This window comes from Balaenoptera borealis, assembly GCF_965194805.1.
Source record: "Balaenoptera borealis genome assembly, chromosome: 2".
Taxonomy (NCBI): Eukaryota; Metazoa; Chordata; class Mammalia; order Artiodactyla; family Balaenopteridae; genus Balaenoptera; species Balaenoptera borealis.
In genome coordinates, this window is record NC_138867.1 from 55,271,066 (window position 1) to 55,295,663 (window position 24,598).

The window sequence follows — 24,598 nt, forward strand, 5'->3', positions numbered from 1 at the left end:
TTGGTTCACAACACAAACGTTACATGAAAAAGTGTAGCTCTGTTAACTGCGGAAATTTGCTTACTTCAATATAGGCCAGACATTAAGGAATTCAGTGGTAGGGCAGTTCACTCAGTTTAATTTCCTTCCTACCTGTATGTTTTTAACACTTTCCACAAAGTCATCATTTTGTGTTATCCCTCTTTCTTCCTACCTCCTACCCCAGTTCGTATTGTATGCGTCTCATATATCTAGGAAAGCTGGAAATGACCACAGCTTTGTTTTTTTTTTTTTTAAGGGAATGCACATTTTTATTTATTTATTTATTTATTTATGGCTGTGTTGGGTCTTTGTTTCTGTGCGAGGGCTTTCTCTAATTGCGGCAAGTGGGGGCCACTCTTCATCACGGCGCGCGGGCCTCTCACTATCATGGCCTCTCTTGTTGCGGAGCACAGGCTCCAGACACGCAGGCTCAGTAGCTGTGGCTCACGGGCCCAGTTGCTCCACGGCATGTGGGATCTTCCCAGACCAGGGCTCGAACCCGTGTCCCCTGCATTGGCAGGCAGATTCTCAACCACTGTGCCACCAGGGAAGCCCCACAGCTTTGTTGAACCTTGGTTTTATTACTTTCTGTATACTAAACGTCAGTCACTTGGCCCAGGTTCAGGGCCTGAGGTGTGTGGCAGTTCAGACACCTCAGACCCTGTCCTGGAAGCATTAGCATGATTCGTCATAAAAAACATGCAGCAGCATCGCCTGGATTCCTGGGAATCCAAAAGACAAGGTCACCGTCTCTTATCACAGGCTGCCGGTGGGACTGTCAAGCCCAATACTTGGATGCAGGCAATAAAAGAGAATCTGCTACCGAGACGGACTGAACATCAAGTCTGTTCAGATGTGGGGAAAAGGAAGATCTGTTGCATATGGTTACTAGGAATTGCTCCACGCAGCTTTACAGAAAGTCTCTTAATATTGTAAAGCTGACAGACTCTAACAAAGTCATCTGCTGCTTCACTGAAGCACTGCCCCGAGAGGGCTGTCAGAACCTGGAGGTGAAGGATGAAGCTATTCACAAGGCCTAAAGCAAGCATGTTGCAGCTACCGAGCCTTCGTATGTCAGCTGGCGTCTCTATATCCTCCAGCCCTAACCTGTCTAAATAAAAATCTTTTGCCTGAAAGTTCTGTCCCTTTGGCCTACATATGCTCTGTGAAACAGTACTGGGCTAAAGTGACTTTCCTCGGCTGGAGGCAGTCCTTTGTCGGGACAGAGGGTAGTTCCTGTGGACGGCCTCCCACGCCCATCAGTTCAGTGCTACCCAGTAATGCGAGTCCTAGCTCCTCAGCCTATTGCCGCTTTCAAGTGGAGATCCTTAGAACAACTATGGCCCCCTCTGTCCTCAAGGAAAAGGAAAGAGCAACCCAGGAAGCTTGGGCTTGAGCATTTGCATTTGAAATCACAAAGCCTTAGGAAAAGGCTGCTCCTTTCTCAGTACTACCTGTAAATTCTCACTACCTCTTTATTCTTGTGCCTTTGTGAAAACAAAAAAATCTTTAAAAAGAAAAATTCTGATTTTTTTCTTTATTGCACAATACATGTTCAATTGAAGGCAAATTAAAAATACAGAAAAGCAAAAGAAAAAGTTTGAATCACTGCAATTCCCCAGCCACTTTCATTCTTCAATGTATATGGATTTTTATGTTACCAAAAAAAAGAAATAATAGTGGGCATGATGTTTGGTAACCTCTTTTGCTTAGTATGAAATCAAAAATATATTTCAATGTCTATAAATATACTTCTGCAATATTATTTATAATGGCCGCGTGGCATTTCATGTTAAGGACGTGCCGCATTATTTTCTCCCATGCCCACGTGCACAAGTAGAGAAGCTCAGATGCAGATGTTTGAGGTCATCCTACTCTTCAGTTCTTGGCTCATCAACCTTGGCGCCAAGGTTCATGTAACTTATCCCAACACTCCCATCCAGCCGCCTCTCCTACCCCACAGGCAACTTTGTTAATGGTTTGGTTTTGTGTTCTTAAAAAACATAGGTATCATTGTTCTGTATACATGTATTTTTAATTGATAAAAATCATGTTAATATGTCATTTGGGTTTTTTTTTTTTCCATCAAGCTCTATCTGTTGGTTCACAAAATGACTCTCATACATAGAGGACAAGGAGAGATCGAAGAAAGAGGCAGTCACTCCAGAGTGGTAGGTGGCAGGTTTAATAAGCAAGGGAACTTACATATGAGGCTTATCTTGGGCTGCCACAAGATGAGGAGATCTCCGCACCCACCTGCCAGGATCTTAAAAGTTGATATAGAAACCTTACCGGGGTTCAGTTGTGTATACCGTGCAGATGGTCTCAGCAACACCTTGCTCTCTCAAGGCTGCATCCTTGAAAATGGCTCCCACTGTGGGAACACCACACATGCTTTACAGGGCCAGGGGAGGAGATGAGGACTCCAATTGCCCGGGTCCAGCTTTTGGTTCAACTGGCGATCATGTCCTCTCTGTGACCTCCTCCAACACTATATGCTTAAGATTCAACTACATTGCTGCAGCTGTATCTAATCCATCGCTTCTGGCTACTGTATGATACCCCATGGTGTGCGTCTTATACGTTTTACCTGCCCATTTTCCTAGTGATGAGCTCTCAAATTGCTTTGAACTTCCCCCTCCATCAATAACGCTGTACTGCATATTGTTGTGGAATTGTGAAATTTTGTGATACACACCCAGCTCAGGATTGGTGGGTCACATATTTAATTTGATGAATTTTTGCCTCACTGTCCTAGAATAGCTGCACCAGCCTACACCCATAAGCAGTGCACTGCAGTTCCTATAACCCCACATCCCACCTATACTGTTATCCAGCTTCCTCTTTTTGCCAGACTGATATAAAACTTTATCTCATTTTAACTTGTTTTTCTTTAATTCCTAGTAGTATCAGCATGTTTATGTTGTTATCCCACCCAAGAACGTAGAATGTCTTTAATCATTTATCTCTTGTTGGATATTTAGGTTGTTTCCAAAGACAGGAGAAAGAGAAAAAGGTCTCCCAAGCTGTTTAGAAAGCCCATGAACCGACATAAGTGGAGAAGGGGAAGACGGATGAATGCTTAGGTGACCCCTGTCCTCTACTTACCTTTGCAGTATCTAGTAGCATGTCTTGAACAGCCAAATGTTTAGAGAATATTATCTAAAGATGGGGGGAGGGGTGGTGAGAGTTGAATGTTCAATGCAGTTCGCTGTTTAATCTTTCATGAGCAATAATGGCTTTTAAAAACCAAATTTAAGAATAATAGATTAGTCCTTTCCTTTTTCAAGACCCACAGTATTCCATAAGTGATTTCAAATTGTCAACAGCTGGGATGGAATGGGGGTAGGTGGGAGAGCAGGGTAGTTGCGGAGAGAGGCTTGTGGCCTGGCAGTGGTGGCAGGAGAGACTAATGAGCTGCTTGCCCAGATGTCTCACCCTTGGCTGGAAGGCTCCTTAACACTTTTTTCCCCATTTTGTTCGGAAATTTCCTCTTACAAGATACGACGTAGTTTTTCAGCTCATTTGACTCATGGAGCCTAACACAGGTTTCTGTTACTGTTTGATAAAGTTAAGAGAAGGGAAGGATTTTACATGAGATCATTTGGCTGGGAGTCCAAGGCCAACCCTAGTCTAACAGAATCCCAGTATCCAGAGGTGGGGCACAGGAATCTGTTTGGTAAAGAATTCCCCAGATGATTCTGCTGATAAAGCAGTATCCGGGAGCTCCGGGAGAAACACTGGACTGCTGACTCCTCTGCAGCCTTCAGACTAACTCCTGCCACACCAGGCATCTTCGCTCTTGATGTATCGGGCAACTGATTAGAACTCAACACCCAGGACCACCCCGTCGTGACTTGCGTAGAACTAACTGCATCCTCTCTTGCTGTAATTCAAGTTAATTTTCTCTTTAACATTCAGGGCAGATAGAAAGCAACGTCAGCCACCCCTCTTGCCTCCTATACTAATATATGAAAACATTATAGTCATTTATTTCACGCTTTTGTAAACTTCAAAATTGTAAGCGGCACTTACTGGGGAATTAGATGGGTAGAAATAAAATGACAGTTTCCTGCCCTGAAATTTTACATAGATACATAGCTAACGGCTGTGTTTGGGTCTGTGCTGCGTTCAGTTAACAGTGATGGCTGCTGGCACAGGGGAAATGTAAAACGTGCTCCCAGACTGTGGGAGTTGCAGCTCACGTGGAGAGTCCCCTGTGATGAAGGCCAAGTCGGCTTTTATGGACTTCAACGCTATTTGCTTCAGTACACTTTGAAATGCAGGGTCAGCTCACTGAGCTACAATATGCAATAATAACACGTTTTTATAGGAGTAGCTTGTCATAGCAGCCACAACATGCGATACATAAAACCAATGAACACACCATGTCTGCAGAGTCTATCCTAGTAACCAGGATAAAGCAGTAAAAGTGACAGCAGCCATCAAAAACTCCCTTTCTGACTTCGTAGGGTGAATTGACTGTTGCTTAAAACAAGAGCTGTCACAAAGCCCTAGATAGACCAGTGCTCAGTTATGTAGTAGCACATGGCATCGCATGGAAGGGGCCTGACACGTGAAAGCAAGATGGGCAATTACATATTGCTAGGGCTGGGGTCCCTACAGTCTTAAGTGCAATGCAATCTGCATCAGAGATGCTCTACAGGAAGTTTTTGTTTTTCCAAGTTACACATTAAATATTATGGAGGACAGTGTGGCTAGGGAGTGGTAGGTCAGCAATTAGTATTTCTTATCTGCAGCTTAACTCCTTAAGGCAGAAAGGAGCTTAAGTTTGTTAGAATGCACAGGGAACTCAGTGGGTTGGTGCTATCAGACTGGATTTTTTTTTTTAATAAATAAATAAATTTATTTATTTACTTATGCTGCATGTGGACTTTCTCTAGTTGCAGCGAGCAGGGGCTACTCTTCATTGCGGTGCGCGGGCTTCTCATTGTGGTGGCTTCTCTTGGGGAGCACGGGCTCTAAGTGCACGGGCTTCAGTAGTTGTGGCTCGCAGGCTTAGTTGCTCCGTGGCATGTGGGATCTTCCCAGACCAGGGCTCGAACCCATGTCCCCTGCATTGGCAGGCGGATTCTTAACCAATGCGCCACCAGGGAAGTCCTAGACTGGATTCCCTTAAGAGTGTGGACTTCCATACTCTCTGATAGGATTGAAGGAAGGAAGAAAGGAGGGAAGTAAAGAGGGAGAGAAAGAGTTAAGGAATGAAGGAAGGGAAGAAACAGCAAAGAAAGAAAAAGGAAAGAGAAAAAGAAAAGGGAAGGAGGGACCAGTGAGCATGGTTTTGGCATCTTCAGGTCACCACCAGGAATATCTCCCCAAGTTTCCAGAGCTGATCATCGAATTTGCTACAAGCAAATGAACAAAATCTACAAAACGAAATAACTGTGTGTCCTGCTACATTCCTGCCTGAGTTCCCAAAGGTGAGTGCTTTCTGCACCATGAGAGTGGGCCACATGGGTGGCATCGAGTCAGAGGGAAGTGTGCTCTCTGACTTGGGAGGGTTGGCTGCCTGCCTTCAGAAGGGTCCCTAGAATGAGGGGCCTTTCCTGTAGCAGCAGTTAGGAAGCTTCCTAGAAGAGTACCTGCTCAGCACAGGCCAAGGCAGCTGCGCCCACTTCTGCGTTAGGTCCCTTCTGAGCCCAAAACTCAAGGGGAAAAGGCCTTGGTCACTGCTAGACTCAGGGCCAATAACAACCCAGCAGTGGCTCGCACTGGCCTTCTCAGAGTGATGCCCTACCATCCTAGGCCTAGGGAAGGAATGAAGGTGTCTGAAGGGGTGTGTCACGATGTCCTCATATTTCCAGGCACTTTCTTTCTCCCTCTAACCCACATCCTTAAATGACTGCCTTACTAACGCTCCCTCAGGAAAACCGAAGAAAACTCCCTTCCCAGCCACCTGTTTTCCCAAATGCTGGTATTCAAGATAATTAAAGCAGTTAATTGTGTGATGTTTCATTTCATTAGTAGAGTGTGCTCTGCTTGCCCTCTCTCACCAGGCCCAGGCCGCCTAGCGCTCAGAGGGCTTTGGTACCCATTCATCTCTGCCACCTCTCTTGGCTTTGAAGGAAGGATGCCTTTGAGCCCAGGAGTTGGGAGTTAGATGAGGATGAGGGAACAAGGTGTAAAATCTTGAATACTTCTTCCTGTTTCCAGAAACTAAAGGGGAAGGAGATGGGACATTTTGGAGTAAAACTGAGGTCATGTGCCTGCTAATAGGCCTTCAGTAAACTGCGGCCTGGGTTAGCTAGGAAAGCCCCACTTCTTCCCGGTCCTCAAGGCAGGGACAGGGTGAGGTGAGTGAGGCACCCACCGTGGGCACCAAATTTAAGGGGGCACCAAAAACTCAGTAACAAAGAACAATAGTATTTTAATGCAACATTAAGATATCAAAACTAATGTAAAATGTCCACAATGAACAAAAATACCAAAATTTTAAACAAAGGCAGGACGGCTACTAGTGATTTTCCTTTTGCCTCAGGCTCTAATATGGTTCCGCATGGTGCCGTTGTGGATCCTGGCTATGTTTAAAAACTTTTGATATTTATCATGGATTTTTTTTTGCATTAATTTAAAGTTTTAAAAGTAACTTTTTTGCCTGATTACTGAGTTTTTTGGTTCCCCCTTAAATTTTGCACCCAAATCAAGTGCCTCACTCCCCTTACCCTAGCCCCCGTCTTGTGTCCTTAACCAAGAACATCTGGGAAAACTTAGGCTCCTGTGTAGTATTACACGAAAAAAATCCCCTAAGACTGACAGAGCATTTGCAGTGAAAGTTTATGGCTTTCCTTCACTATTCCTTTGTCTTTCCTGCTTTTCCGGGGGGTACAGAGGTAAAGAGCTGGTCCCCAAGTTTCTACTCTGTTCCACTAATATGCCCTCAACCTAAGGGCTAATCAATTCTCATTGGATGTTAATCAATTTTTACTTTGGTATCCAATCAGAATTTTATATAACTATAAGCTACTATCTCTAGCCTAAAATGGGTTATTCAGCTTAATCCAGGCCTTATAAATGCAACACCTGAGTACAAGAGCTCAACTCTCTTGTCTGCCAATGCAGATTTCAGAAGATCAAGCCCTGCATGGGTGTCACCCTTTGGACCTTGAGAAGAAGGCCTAAGTCATTACACTGCCAGCTTCCCTGTTGTCTACCTGCATTTAATGATTTTGCCCCCTCTCTGTTGCTGGTGTAATCTTTGCAATACCCCCCGCCTCAACAGAAACTACTGCTCACTAAGGCAGCTTATTGCATTCCCAGTGGTGAGTGTGCCGGGATGCTTTCCTTCTTCCACTAGTTTTTGTAAATGTGCTATCTCAGTTGCTATCCCCGGTGAATAGGCTTTTGAGAGCTGGCCTGGGAACCAAACCACCATTTATGTTACGGTTCCTGTGAGAAAGAAGCTTCTAGGGACCAGACATTCAAATGAGAAGAGCATTTGGACCACAGCCCACCTGTAAGTTAGGATCTGTAACATAATAAGAGCGAGAACACCAGGTAGGTAGCAAAAGTCTCCTTGGTTCGGAAGTGAGGGTGGCCAATGTGCAAAACTCCTAAACCCTGGGGGAGGGCCATCCTGGCAGGGGTGTCTTTTTTTTTTTTTTTTTTTTTCTTGGAGCTATTTGCACTGCAGAGGCATTGTAGAATCCTTGGAGAAGTAAGGATTAAGGAGGTTAACGAAGTCAATTTGATGGCAAGATTCATTTTTTAGCCTCTTCTTTTAAATTCTTTGTTTTCTCTTTGTCATTTAAAATAAGCTTTGAGACTTTATCTCCAACTTGTTTCCCAAATGGTTACATTACTGAGAACTCAGACCCAAGCACAATGCCTGAGCTGTGGGAGAGAGAGCTGGGGAGCTGGGGTCCTTGGCACTGCCAAGCTGTGGGAGTTGATGACCTCCTTTTAGGGTCAAGGTGGGCGGTGCTTCAAAGGATGCTCATGAATGGAAGTGATGGCCTCCTAGTAGGTTACTCTCCTGGCCTTTCCCTGCCATGGGTCCTCCTCAACTTCTAGCCACCGTCCATGTGAGGAAAAGGCTCTGTGTCTCTCACAGCTGCATCTGGCCCTCTGGCCCTAGTCAGTTTACCTTCCCAGGAGGCTTATTAGTTCTGGGACTCAGAAAAGCACAGTGAATCCCTACCCGGCTCCAGGAACCCATCTGAAAAGTCTGGTCACTAACAAACAACAGTTCCTTTACTGAGGGCAATTTTGCTAAACATATTTATTTTCGATCTCTAGAAATCTTCAGCACTAAATGTGCTGGTATTTCCACCTAAGAAGAAATTTAACTGAAAAAATGAGCAGAATGATGACCAAGAATACAAATACTACAAGAAAGAAAATTCCTATACCCGTCAGCCCACAAGACAGTTTGACATCAGACAGCTTAACTCCCCTTAAAGATGGGGGATTTGCACACACGGTCTCCTCCAAGCCCTCGAGTTTATGCAGGTTTTCTTTGTACCATGCTATGAAATGGATATTTGAGCAAGTGCAGTCCAGGGGATTGTGACTTAAATTAATGGTGCTCTGCTGAGACAAGGCGGGGAGGAGATGGGGTGGGATGATGCGAATGTTATTGGCGGCCAGATTGAGGTAGAGCCCCTTAAGAGGGCTAAACGCGTCCATGCTATTGCCTGTCAGGCTGTTGTGGCTTAAGTCTAAGTGGCTCATTTTCCCAAGGCCGTGGAATGCTTGCTGGTCTATGGAGAGGAGATCACAAGAGGATAAAATCAGAATCTCCAAGCTGCTCACTGTCTGAAGTAGGTTGGTCTTTGAGATGCTCCCATCTTGAAAGTGATTCCCTTGTACATTCAGATGCCGGAGATCCAGCAGGCCTTCTAGAAGGTGGCGATTGCTGGTATCAAGGAGGCAGTGAGAGAGATTCAGAACCCGCAGGAGATGGAGGTTTTGGAAGGGACTTTGTGCAGCCTTAACAAGCAGGTGGGTAAATGCCAAATCCAGGAGTTCTAGCCGAGGACATTCTTTGAATGCCTGATCCTCGAGACCAAGGGGCTCATTGTAGCTCAGGTTTAAGTATTGCAAGTGGGGCAGGTTTTTGAGTTGCAGATTGCAACAGTCAGAAGCCTCAATGTCACTGTGACTTAAATCAAGTTTCTGAAGATTTTCTAGTTTTTCCAAACACCTGGCACCGAGGTCAAGTTTCTTCATGTTACCTTTGACATAGAGGTCTGTAAGGGATGGGAAACTGGCAGCATTGATTTGACACAATTGGTCAAAACTATTTGCATTGAGAACTAATTTCTTGAGAGAGTTCATGCCCTCAATCCCAGAGGGTAATCCTTTCAAGTGAGCTGCCGTCAGATCCAACTCCTGGAGTCGAGTGAAGCACCGAAATGTAGAAGGTGAGAAGCCATCGAAATGGTGCTTTTGTAGGTTGATGCTCTCAACAGCCATGTCACAAAGTCCCTCAAATGTGGCTGAAGTGAGGTCTTGGTCATCAGTGTCCTCAAATGTTCCCAGCCAAAGAGACTGAATAGTAGAGTTCTGTAGACCTTTCAATATAACAGATAAGTTGAGAGACCCTCCAAATTTCAAACTTTGAAAGATTTTTGAATTGAAAGCCCCAGGCTCAATGCCTTTAATGTCATTGCCATTGAAGTTAAGACTTAGGTTCGTGGCCTGTTCCAGACCGTTTATGTCTTTACTAGAGATGTAGTGTATAGCATTATTCTGAAAATCCAGGACTTTCAGATTCTGTGTTGGGAAGTTTTCTGGGAGATTAATAGAGGAAATATGGTTGCTTCCAAGATGCAAACTTTCCAAGTTTTCCAGGTTGTGCACTGGGATAAACTCAAGATTGGATATTCCTGTTTGGGTTAAGAAAAGATGCTTCAGCAACTTGGGCCCGGTAAGTGATGTTTCTGCCATGAATATCAGGGGATTTCCAGTTAACACAATGGTGTTCAGTTGATGATGGTTTTGAAAAGTATCTTCACGTACCCAGTTAATCTGGCACCTTAAAAAGATAACAGTATTTAATAAGAATTAATTAGGGAAAAGAAAATAATTCTGTCACAGTGACCTGTAGTAACAAAGCCATCTTTTGTGTATAGTAAAAACAGTGTACATTATTATTCAAAGTAAAACATAATAAACTTTCTTCAGTACCCACAGATGGCCTGTTGAGTTAATGACTAGCCTCAGATCTGAACACTCTGATTTAGAATTTTTTTCCAGATATTTTAGATTGAACTCTCAGAGGTTTGTGTTTGGAACAGTTTAGTGGTTTGATTGTAGTCAAAATCAAACTATTATTTACTATTATAAGTGATATAAAATATGTCTTATATACTGCATAATATATAACATATGCTATGTAAAATATGAATCTGTGCCATCCTGGGCAAGTCACAACTTTTTTCAACCTCAGTTTTTTCTTCTCTAAATTATAGTAACAATGATTACTTTGTAGAATGGTTGTGATTCAAATGGTATATATGAAAATGCCCCATAGGAATATGGAACACTAGAGGTTCAGAGAAACACATCCTGTTATTACACCTAAAAATACTGGATTATACACACACACACACACACACACACACACACAGAGCTCCCCTGAAGGTCAGTAAGAGAATTACGTAGAAATGCATTGTCAAAGGGAAGCTTGAATCCGTAGAACCAAGGGAATTCTGGAGCTAGTTTTGTCATATCTGCCAATATTTGCCAATCCCTAGTGTTAATAAGCCACAGGGACCCGTGTCAGGAGACAAACTTGGGGACAGGATAGGAGGTCTTATCAAAACCTGCCAACTACCAACACCCTCAAAGGATCCTTTCAATGGGTGACCTTAAAAAAGAAAACTCACAGAGGGAGACCTTTAGGATATGCTTTTGTCTTGGCCTTGGCTCTGGGTAGAACAACAACAACAAGAACAACAAGAAAAGTCTCCTCTGAGATCCTTTAACCAGAAGCTTCCACCTATGGGAACTGTAGCCTGAATTTATGCTACCTCTGTGGACTTCCCCAAAGAAACCCAAGTGGAAAATTTAGCTTAAAGCAGTTCCAGGATGGTAGTGACTTCAGGTAACTAGCAGAAGTAAAGAGAAACCTTTTCTGGAGTCATGTACTTACTTAAATTTTTATAAGAAGAACTTTCAAATTTACGTAAAGGTAAAGAGAATAGTACAATGAACTTCCATATATCTTTCACACAAATGCAACAATTCTCACAATTTTGCCATATATGCTTCTTTGCTTCATCTATACCTACTTCTCTCTCCTAAATTATTTTATGTCAAATCCTAGGTGTCCATACATATTTCAGTATGCATCTCCAAAAAAATAGGTTTATTTTCTATAGCCATGATGCCATTGTCACACATGAAAATATTAATAATTCATTGGTATTATCTAGTTCCAGGAAAACATTTTAAACAAAGATTTACACAAAGTTCCACATGATAAATGAGCTTAAAATAAAATTCACTAAACACATAAGGAAAACACATTAGCTTAAGTCAGCCAAAATAAAAAGTTCTACAGAATCAGATTAAAAAAGGTAGCATGGGCTTCCCTGGTGACACAGTGGTTAAGAACCCGCCTGCTAATGCAGGGGACGCGGGTTCGAGCCCTGGTCCGGGAAGATCCCACATGCCGCGGAGCAACTAAGCCCGCGAGCCACAACTACTGAGCCCGCGTGCTACAACTACTGAAGCCCGTGCTTCAGCCTAGGCCCATGCTCCGCAACAAGAGAAGCCACCACAATGAGAAGCCTGCACATCGCAACAAAGAGTAGCCCTCACTCGCTGCAGCTAGAGAAAGCCTGTGTGCAGCAACAAAGACCCAACGCAGCCAAAAATAAATAAATACATAAATTTATAAAAAAAAAAAAAGGTAGCAGATGCCAGAGTTATCAGATATATCTGATAATGTGTATGTATATATATCATATATATATGTATATATATGATATATAAAGAATATATAGCTTATATGTATTGAATATTATCAGAACATATAATAAATATGCTTTTGTCAAACATATGTTTGATCTGTTTGAAGGTAACACCAAGAACCAAAAGTATGATGAAAGAAAAAATATTAAAACTGATCTCATATATTGGTAAAATGAAAAATCAGTGAAACTTATTGAAATGAGAGAAGTTAATAATTGAAATTATAAGCCAATGGATAGTTTATACAGGAGATTAAACACAGCTGAAGAGGATATTAATGGACTAGGAGTAAATATGAGGAAATTACCGAGAATGTAGTCCAAAAAACAAGGAGTTGGAAAACAAGAAAGAGAGATTAAGATATATAAAGGACAGATAAGAGGATGCAATATAAGTCTCATCAGAAATCCAAAGGAGATACAGGAGTGAATGGGGGCAAACCGGAGTTCAAATTGATAGTGGCTAGAATATTTTAGAATTGATGAAAGACGCCAATCTCAGATTCAAGGAGCCTGACGATCTACACAGTGCATCATTGTAATATTACAGAATTCCAAGGACAAAGGGAAGCTATTGGAAATGTCCAGAGAAGAAAAGACAGATTGCCAACACGCGAACAACGACTAGACAGATAGATGACCTCCCAACAGCAACAGTGGGAGACTGGAATGATAGCGTCAAAGGGCCGAGAAAAAAACAACTGTCCACCTAGAATCATACGCCAGAAAATGCTATCTTTCAAGAATCAGAGTGAAATAAAGATATCTTCAGAAAAACAAAAACTGAGGGAGTTGACTGCTAACAGACACTCACTAAAGAAATGTCTAAGGAGGTGCTTTAGGAGAAAGGAAAATGATTCCAGAGAGGAAGGTCTGAAAAGCAAGACAGAAGGATGAGAAAAGGGGATAGAAAGCAAGTTGGTAAAGCTAAGGAAACCACGACTGTGTTAAGTAATAAAAACAGTGCCTCATTTGTAGCCAGATTACAGGTGGGGAGGGCAGCAGAGGAGGAGGATTTTAGAAAGTATGAGGTCCTGTTTTTATCACTTTTTCAAAATAGCAGTAGAGGAAACTAAAAGTCTTTCAGCTACAAAAGCTATCCTGGCCCAACACTTCTTAAATATGTGGTCAAACTCATCTCATCTGAAAATGAGAAATGATAAAGGAGAGGGAAAGTAAATTTCTTTGTGGCAAAACTAGGTAGGTAACAGAAAGATCTGAAAGGGCAAGGCTTTCTCTCAATTGTATCTCACGGAGTCTTGGCTGGGAGGTAGCCTAGGGTTATTTGGGGGACTCTGGACTGGGAGTCAGGAGAGCAGAGTCCCAGTTTCCTTCCCGTGTGACCTTAAGCAAGCTCATAAAATCTCCTTGAACCTCTGTTTTCCCATCTAACATGAGTGGGATGGCAGTATGTACCTCCCAGTGGTGGTTATGCAGATGTGAACGTACAGTTCTATGTATGTGAATACTCTCCTGCTGTGTAGAAGCTTAAGTTGAAGGACCAAAGTAGAAGAAGCAGAGCTGTTGCAAGGGGTGCAGACCTCATCCACATACGGAGCCCTTCCCCCATTACACACACACACACACACACACACACACACACACACACCCCAGCTGCATTTCTCTTTCACTCTCTTCCTTATTTTCTTACGATACTTCTGCCTGCTGGTTCACAAGCACTGGTTCAGCATTTAGAATCCTAATTCTGCCTCTAAAACCAAATAATGGAACTCTTTTTTTACCAAGTTTCAGGAAAAAATTAGTAGATGGCATGTATTTCTCCTATAATTTTTTTCTTAAAATGTCACACCCATTAATAGTCAATTGTGCTAAAATATAGTATGATGTGGCATCTGATTTAGTAGAAGATTTATTTTCAGTTTTGTTATTGATATTCCTTAGAACTTCATAAACCACTGCTGACACAATCTAGTTTGAGAACAAGCCACTTTCCTCTCCATTGATTGGTGCTTATTTAAATTATATTTTACCTGTATAAAAATATTTCATGGGAAAGGGTAAACATGCAGAATAAGCATGTTGTCCCTGTGCCCCAAAAGAAGGTCGTGGAAACAATTTGAATGCAAGTTGTGTTTTGACCTAAGTAAAACATCAAGCACACGCAAAGAACTCAGATACATACCTGGTCAAATCCAAAAAGATAAGATTTATGAGCCTGCTGAAGGTTATATTTTGAATTGTAGGCAAGAAGTTAAAGCCGAATTCCAAAAATTCTGTTGTATTTGGTAGAGTGTCAGGAATTTCTCTGAGACCTAAATTTTCACAGTTATATGTCTTGTTGGCTTCTTTCTGATGAGAGAAACAATATAAATTAGTATCAGACAGTATATGGTGTATGGTTGACTGTCTAGCAAAATTACATGTTTTATCCTTTGAGCAGCAGTCTTACTTCTAGGAATCTTCACCAAATATAATACTTGGAAAAACACAAAATGACTTATGCATAACATTATTCATTTTAGTATTTTTTACAGTAGCAAAAGATTGGCAATAATCAGATTTTCCATCCATATAGGACCACTTGAACAAAATATGGTATATTCACTGAATGGAACCCTGTGTAGCTGAAAAAAGGATAAGCACGATCTCCATAAACTGATAATTGAGTGATATGCAGGTTTATTGTAAGGTGAAAAAAGCAAGGTGCAGAACATCTATTAGTATATATTGTATATGGTATATGGTATACGGTATGCTACCTTTTGTGTAAGGAAGGTATGTGTGTATTTTCTTACATTTACAAGAAGAAACCATGGGGAAAAACCGCAAACTGGTTATATTTAAGGGAAAGGAAGGAACCAGATGGAGGAGCGGGGATGAAAACAAGCCTTCTCTGAACACAATTTGTTTTATAGTTTTGATTTTGGACGCATGGAAATGTTTTCTTTCACTTTGAAACAAACAAATCAACTCTAGATTAGCTTCGACAAAAGAATACGATCAGATATTACATACTTTGTGATGTGATGCAGTACGAAGTACACAGCACCACCTATGAAGTATTGCCAAAAAAAGTTTAACCTTAAATCCAGTCAAGACTTTAGGCCTAACTTTCAGTCTGTAAGTGATTTGGGGGATTTCAGGTAAACAGCACCACAAGGTAGCAGTCAGCCAAAGGCAGAAGGTGGACCATTCCATAGCATGACTGACTTCGTTTTATCAAAATGTGAATGATGCTTGGTGGACGTGGAGAGCAAGGGGGTGAGATGAGAGACGAGGCTGCTCTTATAAAAAGAGACAGATACAAAAGCTACTTCAGAGACATAACCAACAAATAATAGAAGAGCCCTTCTTTTCTAAATGTTTTATTGAAATATAGTTGACTTACGATGTTATGTTAGTTTCTGGTGTACATCAAAGTGATTCAGTTATACATATATGTATGTGTGTATATATATTTTATATATATATTCTTTTTCATATTCTTTTCCATTATGGTTTATCACAGGGTATTGAATATAGTTCCCTGTGCTATACAGTAGGACCTTGTTGTTTATCTGTTTTATATATAATAGTTTGCATCTGCTAATCTCAAACTCCCACTCTAGTCCTCCCTCACCGCCACTCCCTTGGCAACCACAAGTCTATTCTCTATGTCTGTGAGTCTGTTTCTGTTTTGTAAATAAGTTCATTTGTGTTGTATTCTAGATTCCACGTATAAGTGAAATCAATGGTATTCGTCTTCCTCTTTATGATCTACTTAGTATGATAATCTCTAGGGTCCATCCATGTTGCTGCAAATGGAATTATTTCATTCTTTTTTATGGCTGAGTAGTATTCCATTGTATATATATGTACTACATCTTCTTTATCCATTCATCTGCTGATGGACATTTATGTTGCTTCCATGTCTTGGCTATTGTAAATAGTGCTGCAATGAATATTGGAGTGCAGGTGTCTTTTCAAATTATAGTTTTGTCTGTATATATGCCCAGGAGTGGGATTTCTGGATCATATGACATAGAGTAGCCCTTTAGATGCTGATTCAAATAAAGCATTTGGGAAAAGACATTTTATCAGGGAACTTTGAATGAGGACAGGATATTAGAGAATACTAAGAAACTGTGAATTTTGTTAATGATAATGACCTTGCCGTTATGTAGGAGAAATGTTCTTATTTTGAGTTGCACTTCGAAGGATTTAGAGGCAAAATGACATGATGCTTGGGATTTGCTTTAAAATACTTTGGCAAGAAAGGAAGGAGTGGATAGCGGAAATTAGTAGGCAAAACGTTGATGGTTGTTGAATGTGGAGTGATGCACGCAAGGTTCCCTGTAACTAAGTGCTTTTGTACATATTTAGAAATTTTCTTAATATAATCTTTTTTAAAAAGAACTAACAGCATGGCACAGATCTTAGGTCATAGGTCTTGTAATCTTGAAGAATGACTGAGTTTTAAATCTCTGGAACTGCAGGCTGCTGATACCAGACTTAACATTTGGGCACAGCCCTGCACACAAATTCAGAGGACTTCCTCATTCTGGGTCCCCAGGAGAGTCAAGTGTTCTGACGTCTGTTGTTTACTGCTTGCTAGAAGTGCAAACTCAAGTTATAGATCTTGGACTAACTAGGTAAAAATGGGAAGGGGTTAGTTAGAAGCCTATAGAATTGTGGGCTCATAATTTATCTGGATGATGCCTTAGGATAAAGGGTAGTGGGGCAGGTATGAAGGTCTGTTGGGGTTTATTTTGCATGGGGAGGCTCCAGGGAAAGAAAGAAATGATCTCCAAGAAAAGTACACTTGGGAATACAAAGAAGAAAGACATCCCAGAACCATAGGCCATCTCTCAGCTCATCTCAGGCTCCATGTGATTTCATCCAACCTTTCAGGCCCTGCTTTCTCTGGGCCATGCAGTTGGTCTCACTAGACGCCCCATTGAGACTGCCCTGGACTGGGAAAGACCTGCCCCATGAAAGTCTAAATCAGCAGTTGTCCTCATCCTGAGTTGTAAACAGGTCTGCTTAGTTAGAAACAGAAGATGGCACACATCCGCCTTTGCTCTGAAGTGTGACATTTTAGAGGTATTGCCAATTTAACTGCTTTTCCTTTATTCACTCCAACTTCTGCTTAGTTGGGCACTTTTTTGTAGGTACAGTGAGCATGCTCATTTACAGGAAATCACTGGTTTTCTTCTATATTGTGGCAATATTAAGAAAGTCACTGAGGAAATTGCCATATTTATATTTTCTTGTAATCCATAATTGTTTCATAGACCCAAAGCCCTTCAGGCACTGCCACAAATCTACATAATGCCCTTGAAATGCACACTTTGCATTTAAAACATATTTGATTGACTGGTGGGGGAAACACATGCTGCTAGACCCCTCTTTGGTCCCCCTGAACATGGAAGACCTAGAGAGAAGATGTATGTGCAGCTGCTAAGGTCTGGATTAGCTTTGAGGAGACATTTTTCTTTTCTGGTCTCCACTGGCATAGCTGATGTCATATATACGTGGAGAAAGGGGGCCTTTTCTCAGTTCATCTCACTCTATTCTGGTCCTTTAGCAAAAGGCTCGACGTTGGCAATTCCCTCCTTTTCCAGAATATAACGTGCCCGTGACAACTAAATTGTATGCTTTACTAAGCACTTCACTGCATTAATGTGATTCCCAAAGTTGGAATGGAGCACTAGCTCCCCTGAGCCAGTGGCCTGAGGGAGCGCCTAGCAAATGGAAAGGAATAGCTCAGTTTCAACCCAGTGAAAACCCAAGAACCAGTGCATAACACTTCCCAGGAGTACTGAGAAGTCCACCACCACGAGCCTGGGTCGTAACACTCAATAATCTCTAGTTACATAAACTGCAATGAGCTCTCTGCCCTTGATTCCTAAAGAAAGACGCGAATGACAAGAACTGCAGCTCATGAGAAAATTTGAAAACCAAACACATTTCAGAGACTGTTCTGGGCTCTTCTGCCACGGCTTTCACAGCCACACTCCCGTACAATCACTGCATCTCATTTCCATGTCTCTTTTGTCTCCTGTAATCTGAAATGATTCTTCAGCCTTTCCTGGTCTCTCCTGGCATTGATTAATTTTTTTAAGAATCCAGGCTCATAGTTTGCAGAATGTTACTCCTTTGGGGTTTGAATGTTTCCTCATGATTTGATTCAGGTTATACATTTTTCATAGAACTACATCAATGAGACTGTATCTTATTCACTGTCAGTTTTCACAGCAAAACTTTCTAGGGGTGAGTTCTGATAGCATAGCACAGGATTCACGGGCAGCAGAATGATAATACAACGGAGCAGGAAAGGACAGGGTGTAAAAGAGGATTGCTGGGTCCTGACTGTGTAGCCACTGCCATTTTGCCCAGGGCTGGGCCAGCTGTGAGGATCACGGGTTCAGTTGCTTTTCTAGGCAGATACCCACCACCGCTTTTGCAGCTCCTGTGGTTTCTCTGAGCCCCACATGACCACTTCTTACAGACCCAGACTTCATCGCTAGACCTCAGTCTAGGGTCAGTTTCCAAAGTCACTTTCTCATTCTTCTGCTTTGGCCATTCCATCGCAGACAGGACCCTTCTGGATGTGAACTTATGCAGCCAGCAGGGCTGAGACAAAGCCAGCTGGTATTCAGGACAACTGCCCCATGCCCATCCCTATTCCATATCATGGGCATTTGCACTGGGACCTGTGCCGGTCACTTCATCTCCAGCTCCGCCACAGAGCTGTGCCTTTACACAGAGCAGGACTCCCAAGTGCTACATTTGTGTCTGCAATCCCTTTTCCCTCCAGGTATTCATATGCGTTTTTTCAATCAGGATCTTCTTTTGCTTCTTTCTGCTGCATCTCTAACCCCCTGCCATTCCACAATATTTTCTCTCCTCACAAGTGCTGAGATCATTTTCTGATTTCAAATTCTCTGAGTTTCACGCAAGCGCTGATCCCACTTGTTGGGATGTCTCCTCTGCACTTGGTACCCACAGCAGCCAGCTCCTCCAGGCACGAGGAGTCTGGGACACTGAAACCCAGCCCTCCCTTGGTGATCACTCCTCTATCCAGAGATAGCAATTTGACTGAGCCAAATCACAGAGTCATAATTACTCTCTGAAAATGAAACAAAACACTCCCAAGAGGTCACAGCCCTAAAACTTTGCTGTCAGTCTAACTCCTCCAGGCAAAGGGCACTCCAATTATAAGTGGTTCTTTTCCTGTTTCTTGAGACAGACTGCCCAGGTTCAAATCCCAGCTCTCAACTACCAAGCTGTGTTCTCTGAGCTTCCTTTTTTGCCCAGCTGTAGATCGAGGGTAATAACCCCTGTTGACAGACCAACTCTGAGTATTAATGAGGTAATGTATGTCACTCTCACAAGAAAAGTTAGCATTTCCCTGGATCATCAAAACATCATTGTCATCGTCTAGAGCTATTGGGAAGCCCTTGTATCCATGAACTTGGAGTTCTTTTAAAACATAGCTCTACGTAAACACTCTCCCCATACCTAGACCCAAAAGACTGTCTCCTACTGTGGTTTTAAGGGGACAGAATAGTCAAGATGAGCCCATTTGAAATGAGGAGGCATGCCTACACTCCCAAGCAATTATTCAAGAGCACATGTAAAATGTTACCTGAGTCCAAATCACAGAACACTGAATTCCAGCTACTCTTTGCATATTGGTCAGCCTCCAAAAACCTGGTCATAGATCTAATTTTGTTACTTATGATACACACACCTACATGAATACACACACAGAGCATTTAATCATGGAAGGTTCTGTGTGGAGTATTTACGAGTGTTCATTATAATATTTTTAGAATATTTTAGAATTTGTCAAGGTTTGACATTTTTTTCAAACAAAAAGTTTTATTAAAAAATTCATCCTGACTCCTACGTCACATCATATGCAAAAAGCAATTCCAAGTGGACTGTAAATTTACATGTGAAACTTAGACATAAATACCAAATTATAAAACTTCCAGAAGAAAACATAGGATAATATCTTCATGGCCTTGTGTTGGCAAAAAAATTTTTTAAGTTATTTATCTATCTATCATCTATCTATCTATCTATCTATCTATCTATCTATCTATCTATCTATCAACTATCTATTTATTTAGGCTGCACTGGGTCTCCGCTGCTGTGTGTGGGCCTCTCACTGCTGTGGCCTCTCCCGTTGCGGAGCACGAGCTCCAGGTGGGCGGGCCCCAGCAGTTGCCATGCGTGGGCTCAGTAGTTGTGGCTCGCGGGCTCTAGACTGCAGGCTCAGTAGCTGTGGCACAAGGGCCCAGCTGTTTCGCGGCATGTGGGCCCCTCCTGGACCAGGGATTGAGCCTGCGTCCCCTGCATTGGCAGGCGGACCCCCAACCACTGCACCACCAGGGAAGTCCCGGCAAAAATTTCTTAAACAGAACAGATATGCACTGAAAATAAATAAAGGAACAATGATAAATCAAGCAATATTAAAATTAAGGGTTTCTGTTCATCCAAAAATGTCAAGAGAGTGAAAAGGCAAGCCACAGAGTGGGAGAAGATATTTGTAATGTGATAAAGAACCTGTATCCAGAATACATGAAGAACCACTACAAAAACAAAAAACAAAAACCAAAATACAGACAACATAAGAGAAAATGGGCCAAAGACTTGAAATAGGCACTTACACACACACACACGCACACAAACACACACAAGGGTACATAAATATACTCAATTTAATTATTTATCAGGAAAATAAAAAATCCCAGTGAAATACCCCTATCCATCAGAAGAGCTAATGTTCTTAAACAAACAATAGCAAATGTTAGTGAGGCTGTAGGGCAATCAGAACTCACATCCATTGCTGGTGAGAATAAATGTGTACCAACCCATTGAAAAACTGTTTGGCAATATTTACTGAAGTTAAACATATGTGTACCCTATGACCAAATACATCTACTCTCTATTATACACCTAATAAATATTTGTTTACTAAAGACCTAGGTAAGAACATCCAAAGCAGCAACATTCATAATAGGCAAAAAATTGAAAACAACGCAAATGTCCACTAACAGTAGAATGTATAAATAAATAGTTTCACTAATAAAACAGAATACCATTCAGTGATTAATGGAGCACATGATGGCTGCACACAACATCACATATAAATATCACGTGTTTGATATTGAGCGGAAGCAGCCAGACCCAGAAGAGTACACACTGTATGGTCTCATGTACACAAAATTCAAAAAGAGGCAAAGTCAATTTTTGGTGACATAAATGAGAGTACTGGATGGTCTTGGGGGCTAGTGACCGAGAGGAGACATGAGAGGGCTTCTGAGGTGCTGAGAAAGTTCTGTTTCTTGATCTGTGTGCTGCTCACATGGATGTGTTCACTTGGTGAGAACTCACTGAGCTCTACACTTAGGATTGGTGAGCTTTTCTGTATGTATATTTTACTTCAATAAAAAATTTACTGAACTCAAAACCAAACCAAACCCTTGTTTTCAGGATAGGGCCTGATAAATTCATGGTGGTCACATAAACATATATACAGTATGTGTTAATTTTGCTGAAACTGAAGAGGAAGAATGAATGAGGAAAGGAAAACAAGAGGAAGGAGTGGGCAAGCTGGAGTGAATTTCACCTGAAAAAGGGCCAAACCGTTAAATCAAAAGCATCCTCTCCTACCACTTCTACTTTATCCCACTTTTCTGAAGCCTAGACGGTCCCTACCTTCAGGAACAAGTCGTATCTCCCAGTTCCCTCCCCAGTATTGACGTAGAAGTGAGGGCTCTATAAATAGCCTTAGAATCCTGCTATCATGAACTCAAACATGATAGAAGAGGTAAAGGAAAATATAGACCCACTATTAATTGAATAGGTCCCAAGGCATTTAAAATCAGAGTCCTTTCAGAGGCAGGGCTGCAGGGAGGATGTGATATTGGAAGGTTTCAGTCTCACCTGACTTCTCCAAAAAGGAAATCTCTCACTGTAGCATAGGGCAGGCCTGGAGGTCCTGGGATGCTCAGTGTCACTCCTGCCACCTGAATGGCGTGGAAGTCCTCTGAATAGGCAGCAAAAGGACTAGCTCTTCCTGCCTCTTTCTCCTTCCCTCTGCTAAAGCAGGTACCATTTGCAAAAAGCAACTGGTGACTCTAGGGCCTGGTGTCTTCAATAGGAATCTAGACTGGTCCAGTATTTTCAGGGATTTCCAAAATCTCCCAGCAGTGAGGGCCCTTGTGGGCTTCAGAAAGGCTGCACAGACTTTGCTGCAATGTGGGGATTTAAAAAGTGAACTGGTAGACTTAAGAGTAAGATGTTTAACATGGACTGATTCCCAATGAGCTGGAATTTAATGGTAATATTATCCCATCTGAGGATGTTGCTAGAAGGTGGATGGCATACCCTACCTGATTACTGAGGAGATGGTGTCTCCACTCCTACCCTCTTACATGTTACCTACAGGCCTCTGTGCAGTTGATTTTTCAACCTGAATGATGAGGATACAGCGTTCTGGAGCTGATAAAAGCCTTTTACTTGCCCCCTTCTGTTGTGGGCTGAATTGTGTCTCCCCCAAATACATATGCTGAAGTCTTAACATCGGTACCTCAGAATGAGACTTTATTTGGACATAGAGTCTTCAAAGAGGTAACTAAGTTAAAGTGAGGTCATTAGGGTAGGCCCTAATCCAATACGACTGGTGTCTTTATAAGAACAATAAATTTGGACACAGATGCATACAAAGGGGAAATGATGTGAAGACATAGGGAGAAGAAGGCCATCAACTAGCCAAGGAGAGAGGCCTCAGAAGAAGCCAACCTTGCCAACACCTTGATCTTGGACTTCCAGACTCCAGAATTGTACAAAAGTAAGTTTCTGTTGTTGAAGTCACCTGGTCTGTGGTACTTTGTTATAGCAGACTGAGAAATTTCCCCTGGGCATCGTACCTCCTTTTGGTCTGAGCGTGCATCCTGATTCCATCCCAGTACCAGACTAACAAGGTTCTGTTGCTTTCTGCTTCTAGGCCTTGTTCCAGTCCTAGCTTTGATTCTTGCTCTTGTCTGGTGGGTCCTTGCTCCGCTCTCCCTTATTCTCCTCACCCTGGCTCCTAAGCCCTGCCTTTCTCCATCCTGCTACTCCTGCCTCTTTCTCACCATTCAGCCCCAACCTAGGAAAGCAGCCCACTCAGCCACCAAGACTGATGGTCCTTCCTGTTTACAGCACTTGTCCGACAGGCCACATGGTGCTGGATACCTGCTGGGATCAGAGGTAATGAGTGGAGGATGGCAAGAGAATGAGCCCTTCTCCTTTCTCTCTCTCACCACCCTCCCCAAGAACTTCCCACAGGTTGATAAATACTGTTATGGTCCAAAACAGAAGGTGCAACTTGGCTCTATGCTCAGATGCTTCTCCTGTGGGTTAGTGAAACAGATGGAGGGCTGTCCAACTCGAGGAGAAAGCCAGACTCATTCAGAGTGATCTTTATATGCTCTAAAGCCTGGCACAGGTGGTCTTTACTAGTCTCTGTCCTGAATGCCAGGAAACTGAAGGACTCTTTGGGGAAGTGGCCATGTGCTGGGAGGTTGGACAGACGCTCCTCCATTCTAGGGAGCAGGTTTGGAGGTCTGCTCTTTGCACTGGGACCCTGTTGACGTCTTATGTCCCAACTGGGATTATTTGGGGGAAATTGTTTGCAGAGGAAAACAACTCTCACTTCTTCCTACTATGAATCAGTAAGATCATCTCCCCGGCTGAGTCCTTTGGTTCCTTTTTCACTGTAAAGAAAAACTCCTACACACCTCGTTGCCCTTTTAAGGCTCAGATAGGACTGCATGCTGAATCTCAACATTACCAGGTGGTTTAATCTGGACAAAGACAAATAGTTTGGACTCACCTCAGTGCACATTGGATTTGAGGAGGTGATGACTTCACAGCTGGCAGACATCAGCACCGCCAACAGGAAGCAGCCGACACGGGGAGCCATCACAGGACCGAGGCAACCCAGCTTGGCAGGGTTAGCTAATGCCTGGAGCTGGGAAATCGAATCAAGCTATGATGGCCGGGATAATCTGGCAGCCAGAGAGTGCTCAGAAGGGTAACCTGAGAACAAGAAATGCTGTTGACTGCTCAGCATTTGGTGGCTTTTTGCTGCAAAAAAGGGGAAGTCACTTCTGCATAGTACCCATTCTTGCCAAAAATAGCTGAGCACCCAGCCTCAGAATGGCCCAGTGCATTTCCTGGCCGACGTGAATCAGTGGTGCAGTTCCTTTGCGCTGGTCACATGGACTCTCAGGGTGATGGTTCCTAGTGACCCTAGGCGAGCTTCAACGGTTTGGCCAGCAACAGCTTCTGGTCCCTTTCCATCGGAGAGGCTGTGGGAGCAGGAGTCTGTCCTCACGGAGGAGGCCACCTTGTTAGCTGGCCTAGGTGAGTGACCAGGAGAGGTGCTGGGGCACACTGGAAGGGCAGAGCACTCTGTGCGGGGCAGAGGGAAGGTGCCCTGCAGGGGCACCTGCTGGAGCTGGGAACTAGGGCAAGAGGGAGCAGGGTCATCCCAGAAAGGGAGTGGAGCTGCTGCCTTGGCCACCTTCACAGTACCCACTTCCGGTCTTGGTACAGGAGGAGGACGAATCCATCCCTTGACCCCGTGATTCAGGCCTGCTAAAGCGGCTGGAGTGGAATCCCCTCTTGTTCCCACC

The 24,598-nt window shown here is 42.8% G+C and overlaps 1 protein-coding gene across 1 annotated transcript; it reads right to left on the reverse strand.

The window, feature by feature from the left end:
• Nucleotides 1–286: 286 nt before the first annotated feature.
• Nucleotides 287–24,331, reverse strand: CD180 (CD180 molecule). The gene is made up of 3 exons (XM_082373671.1): nt 23,794–24,331; nt 14,104–14,270; nt 287–10,018 (listed from the first exon to the last, which is right to left on the reverse strand). Exons 1-3 carry the CDS (start codon nt 23,881–23,883, stop codon nt 8,290–8,292), a joined length of 1,986 nt encoding a protein of 661 aa, XP_082229797.1. The 5' UTR covers nt 23,884–24,331; the 3' UTR covers nt 287–8,289.
• Nucleotides 24,332–24,598: the final 267 nt, after the last annotated feature.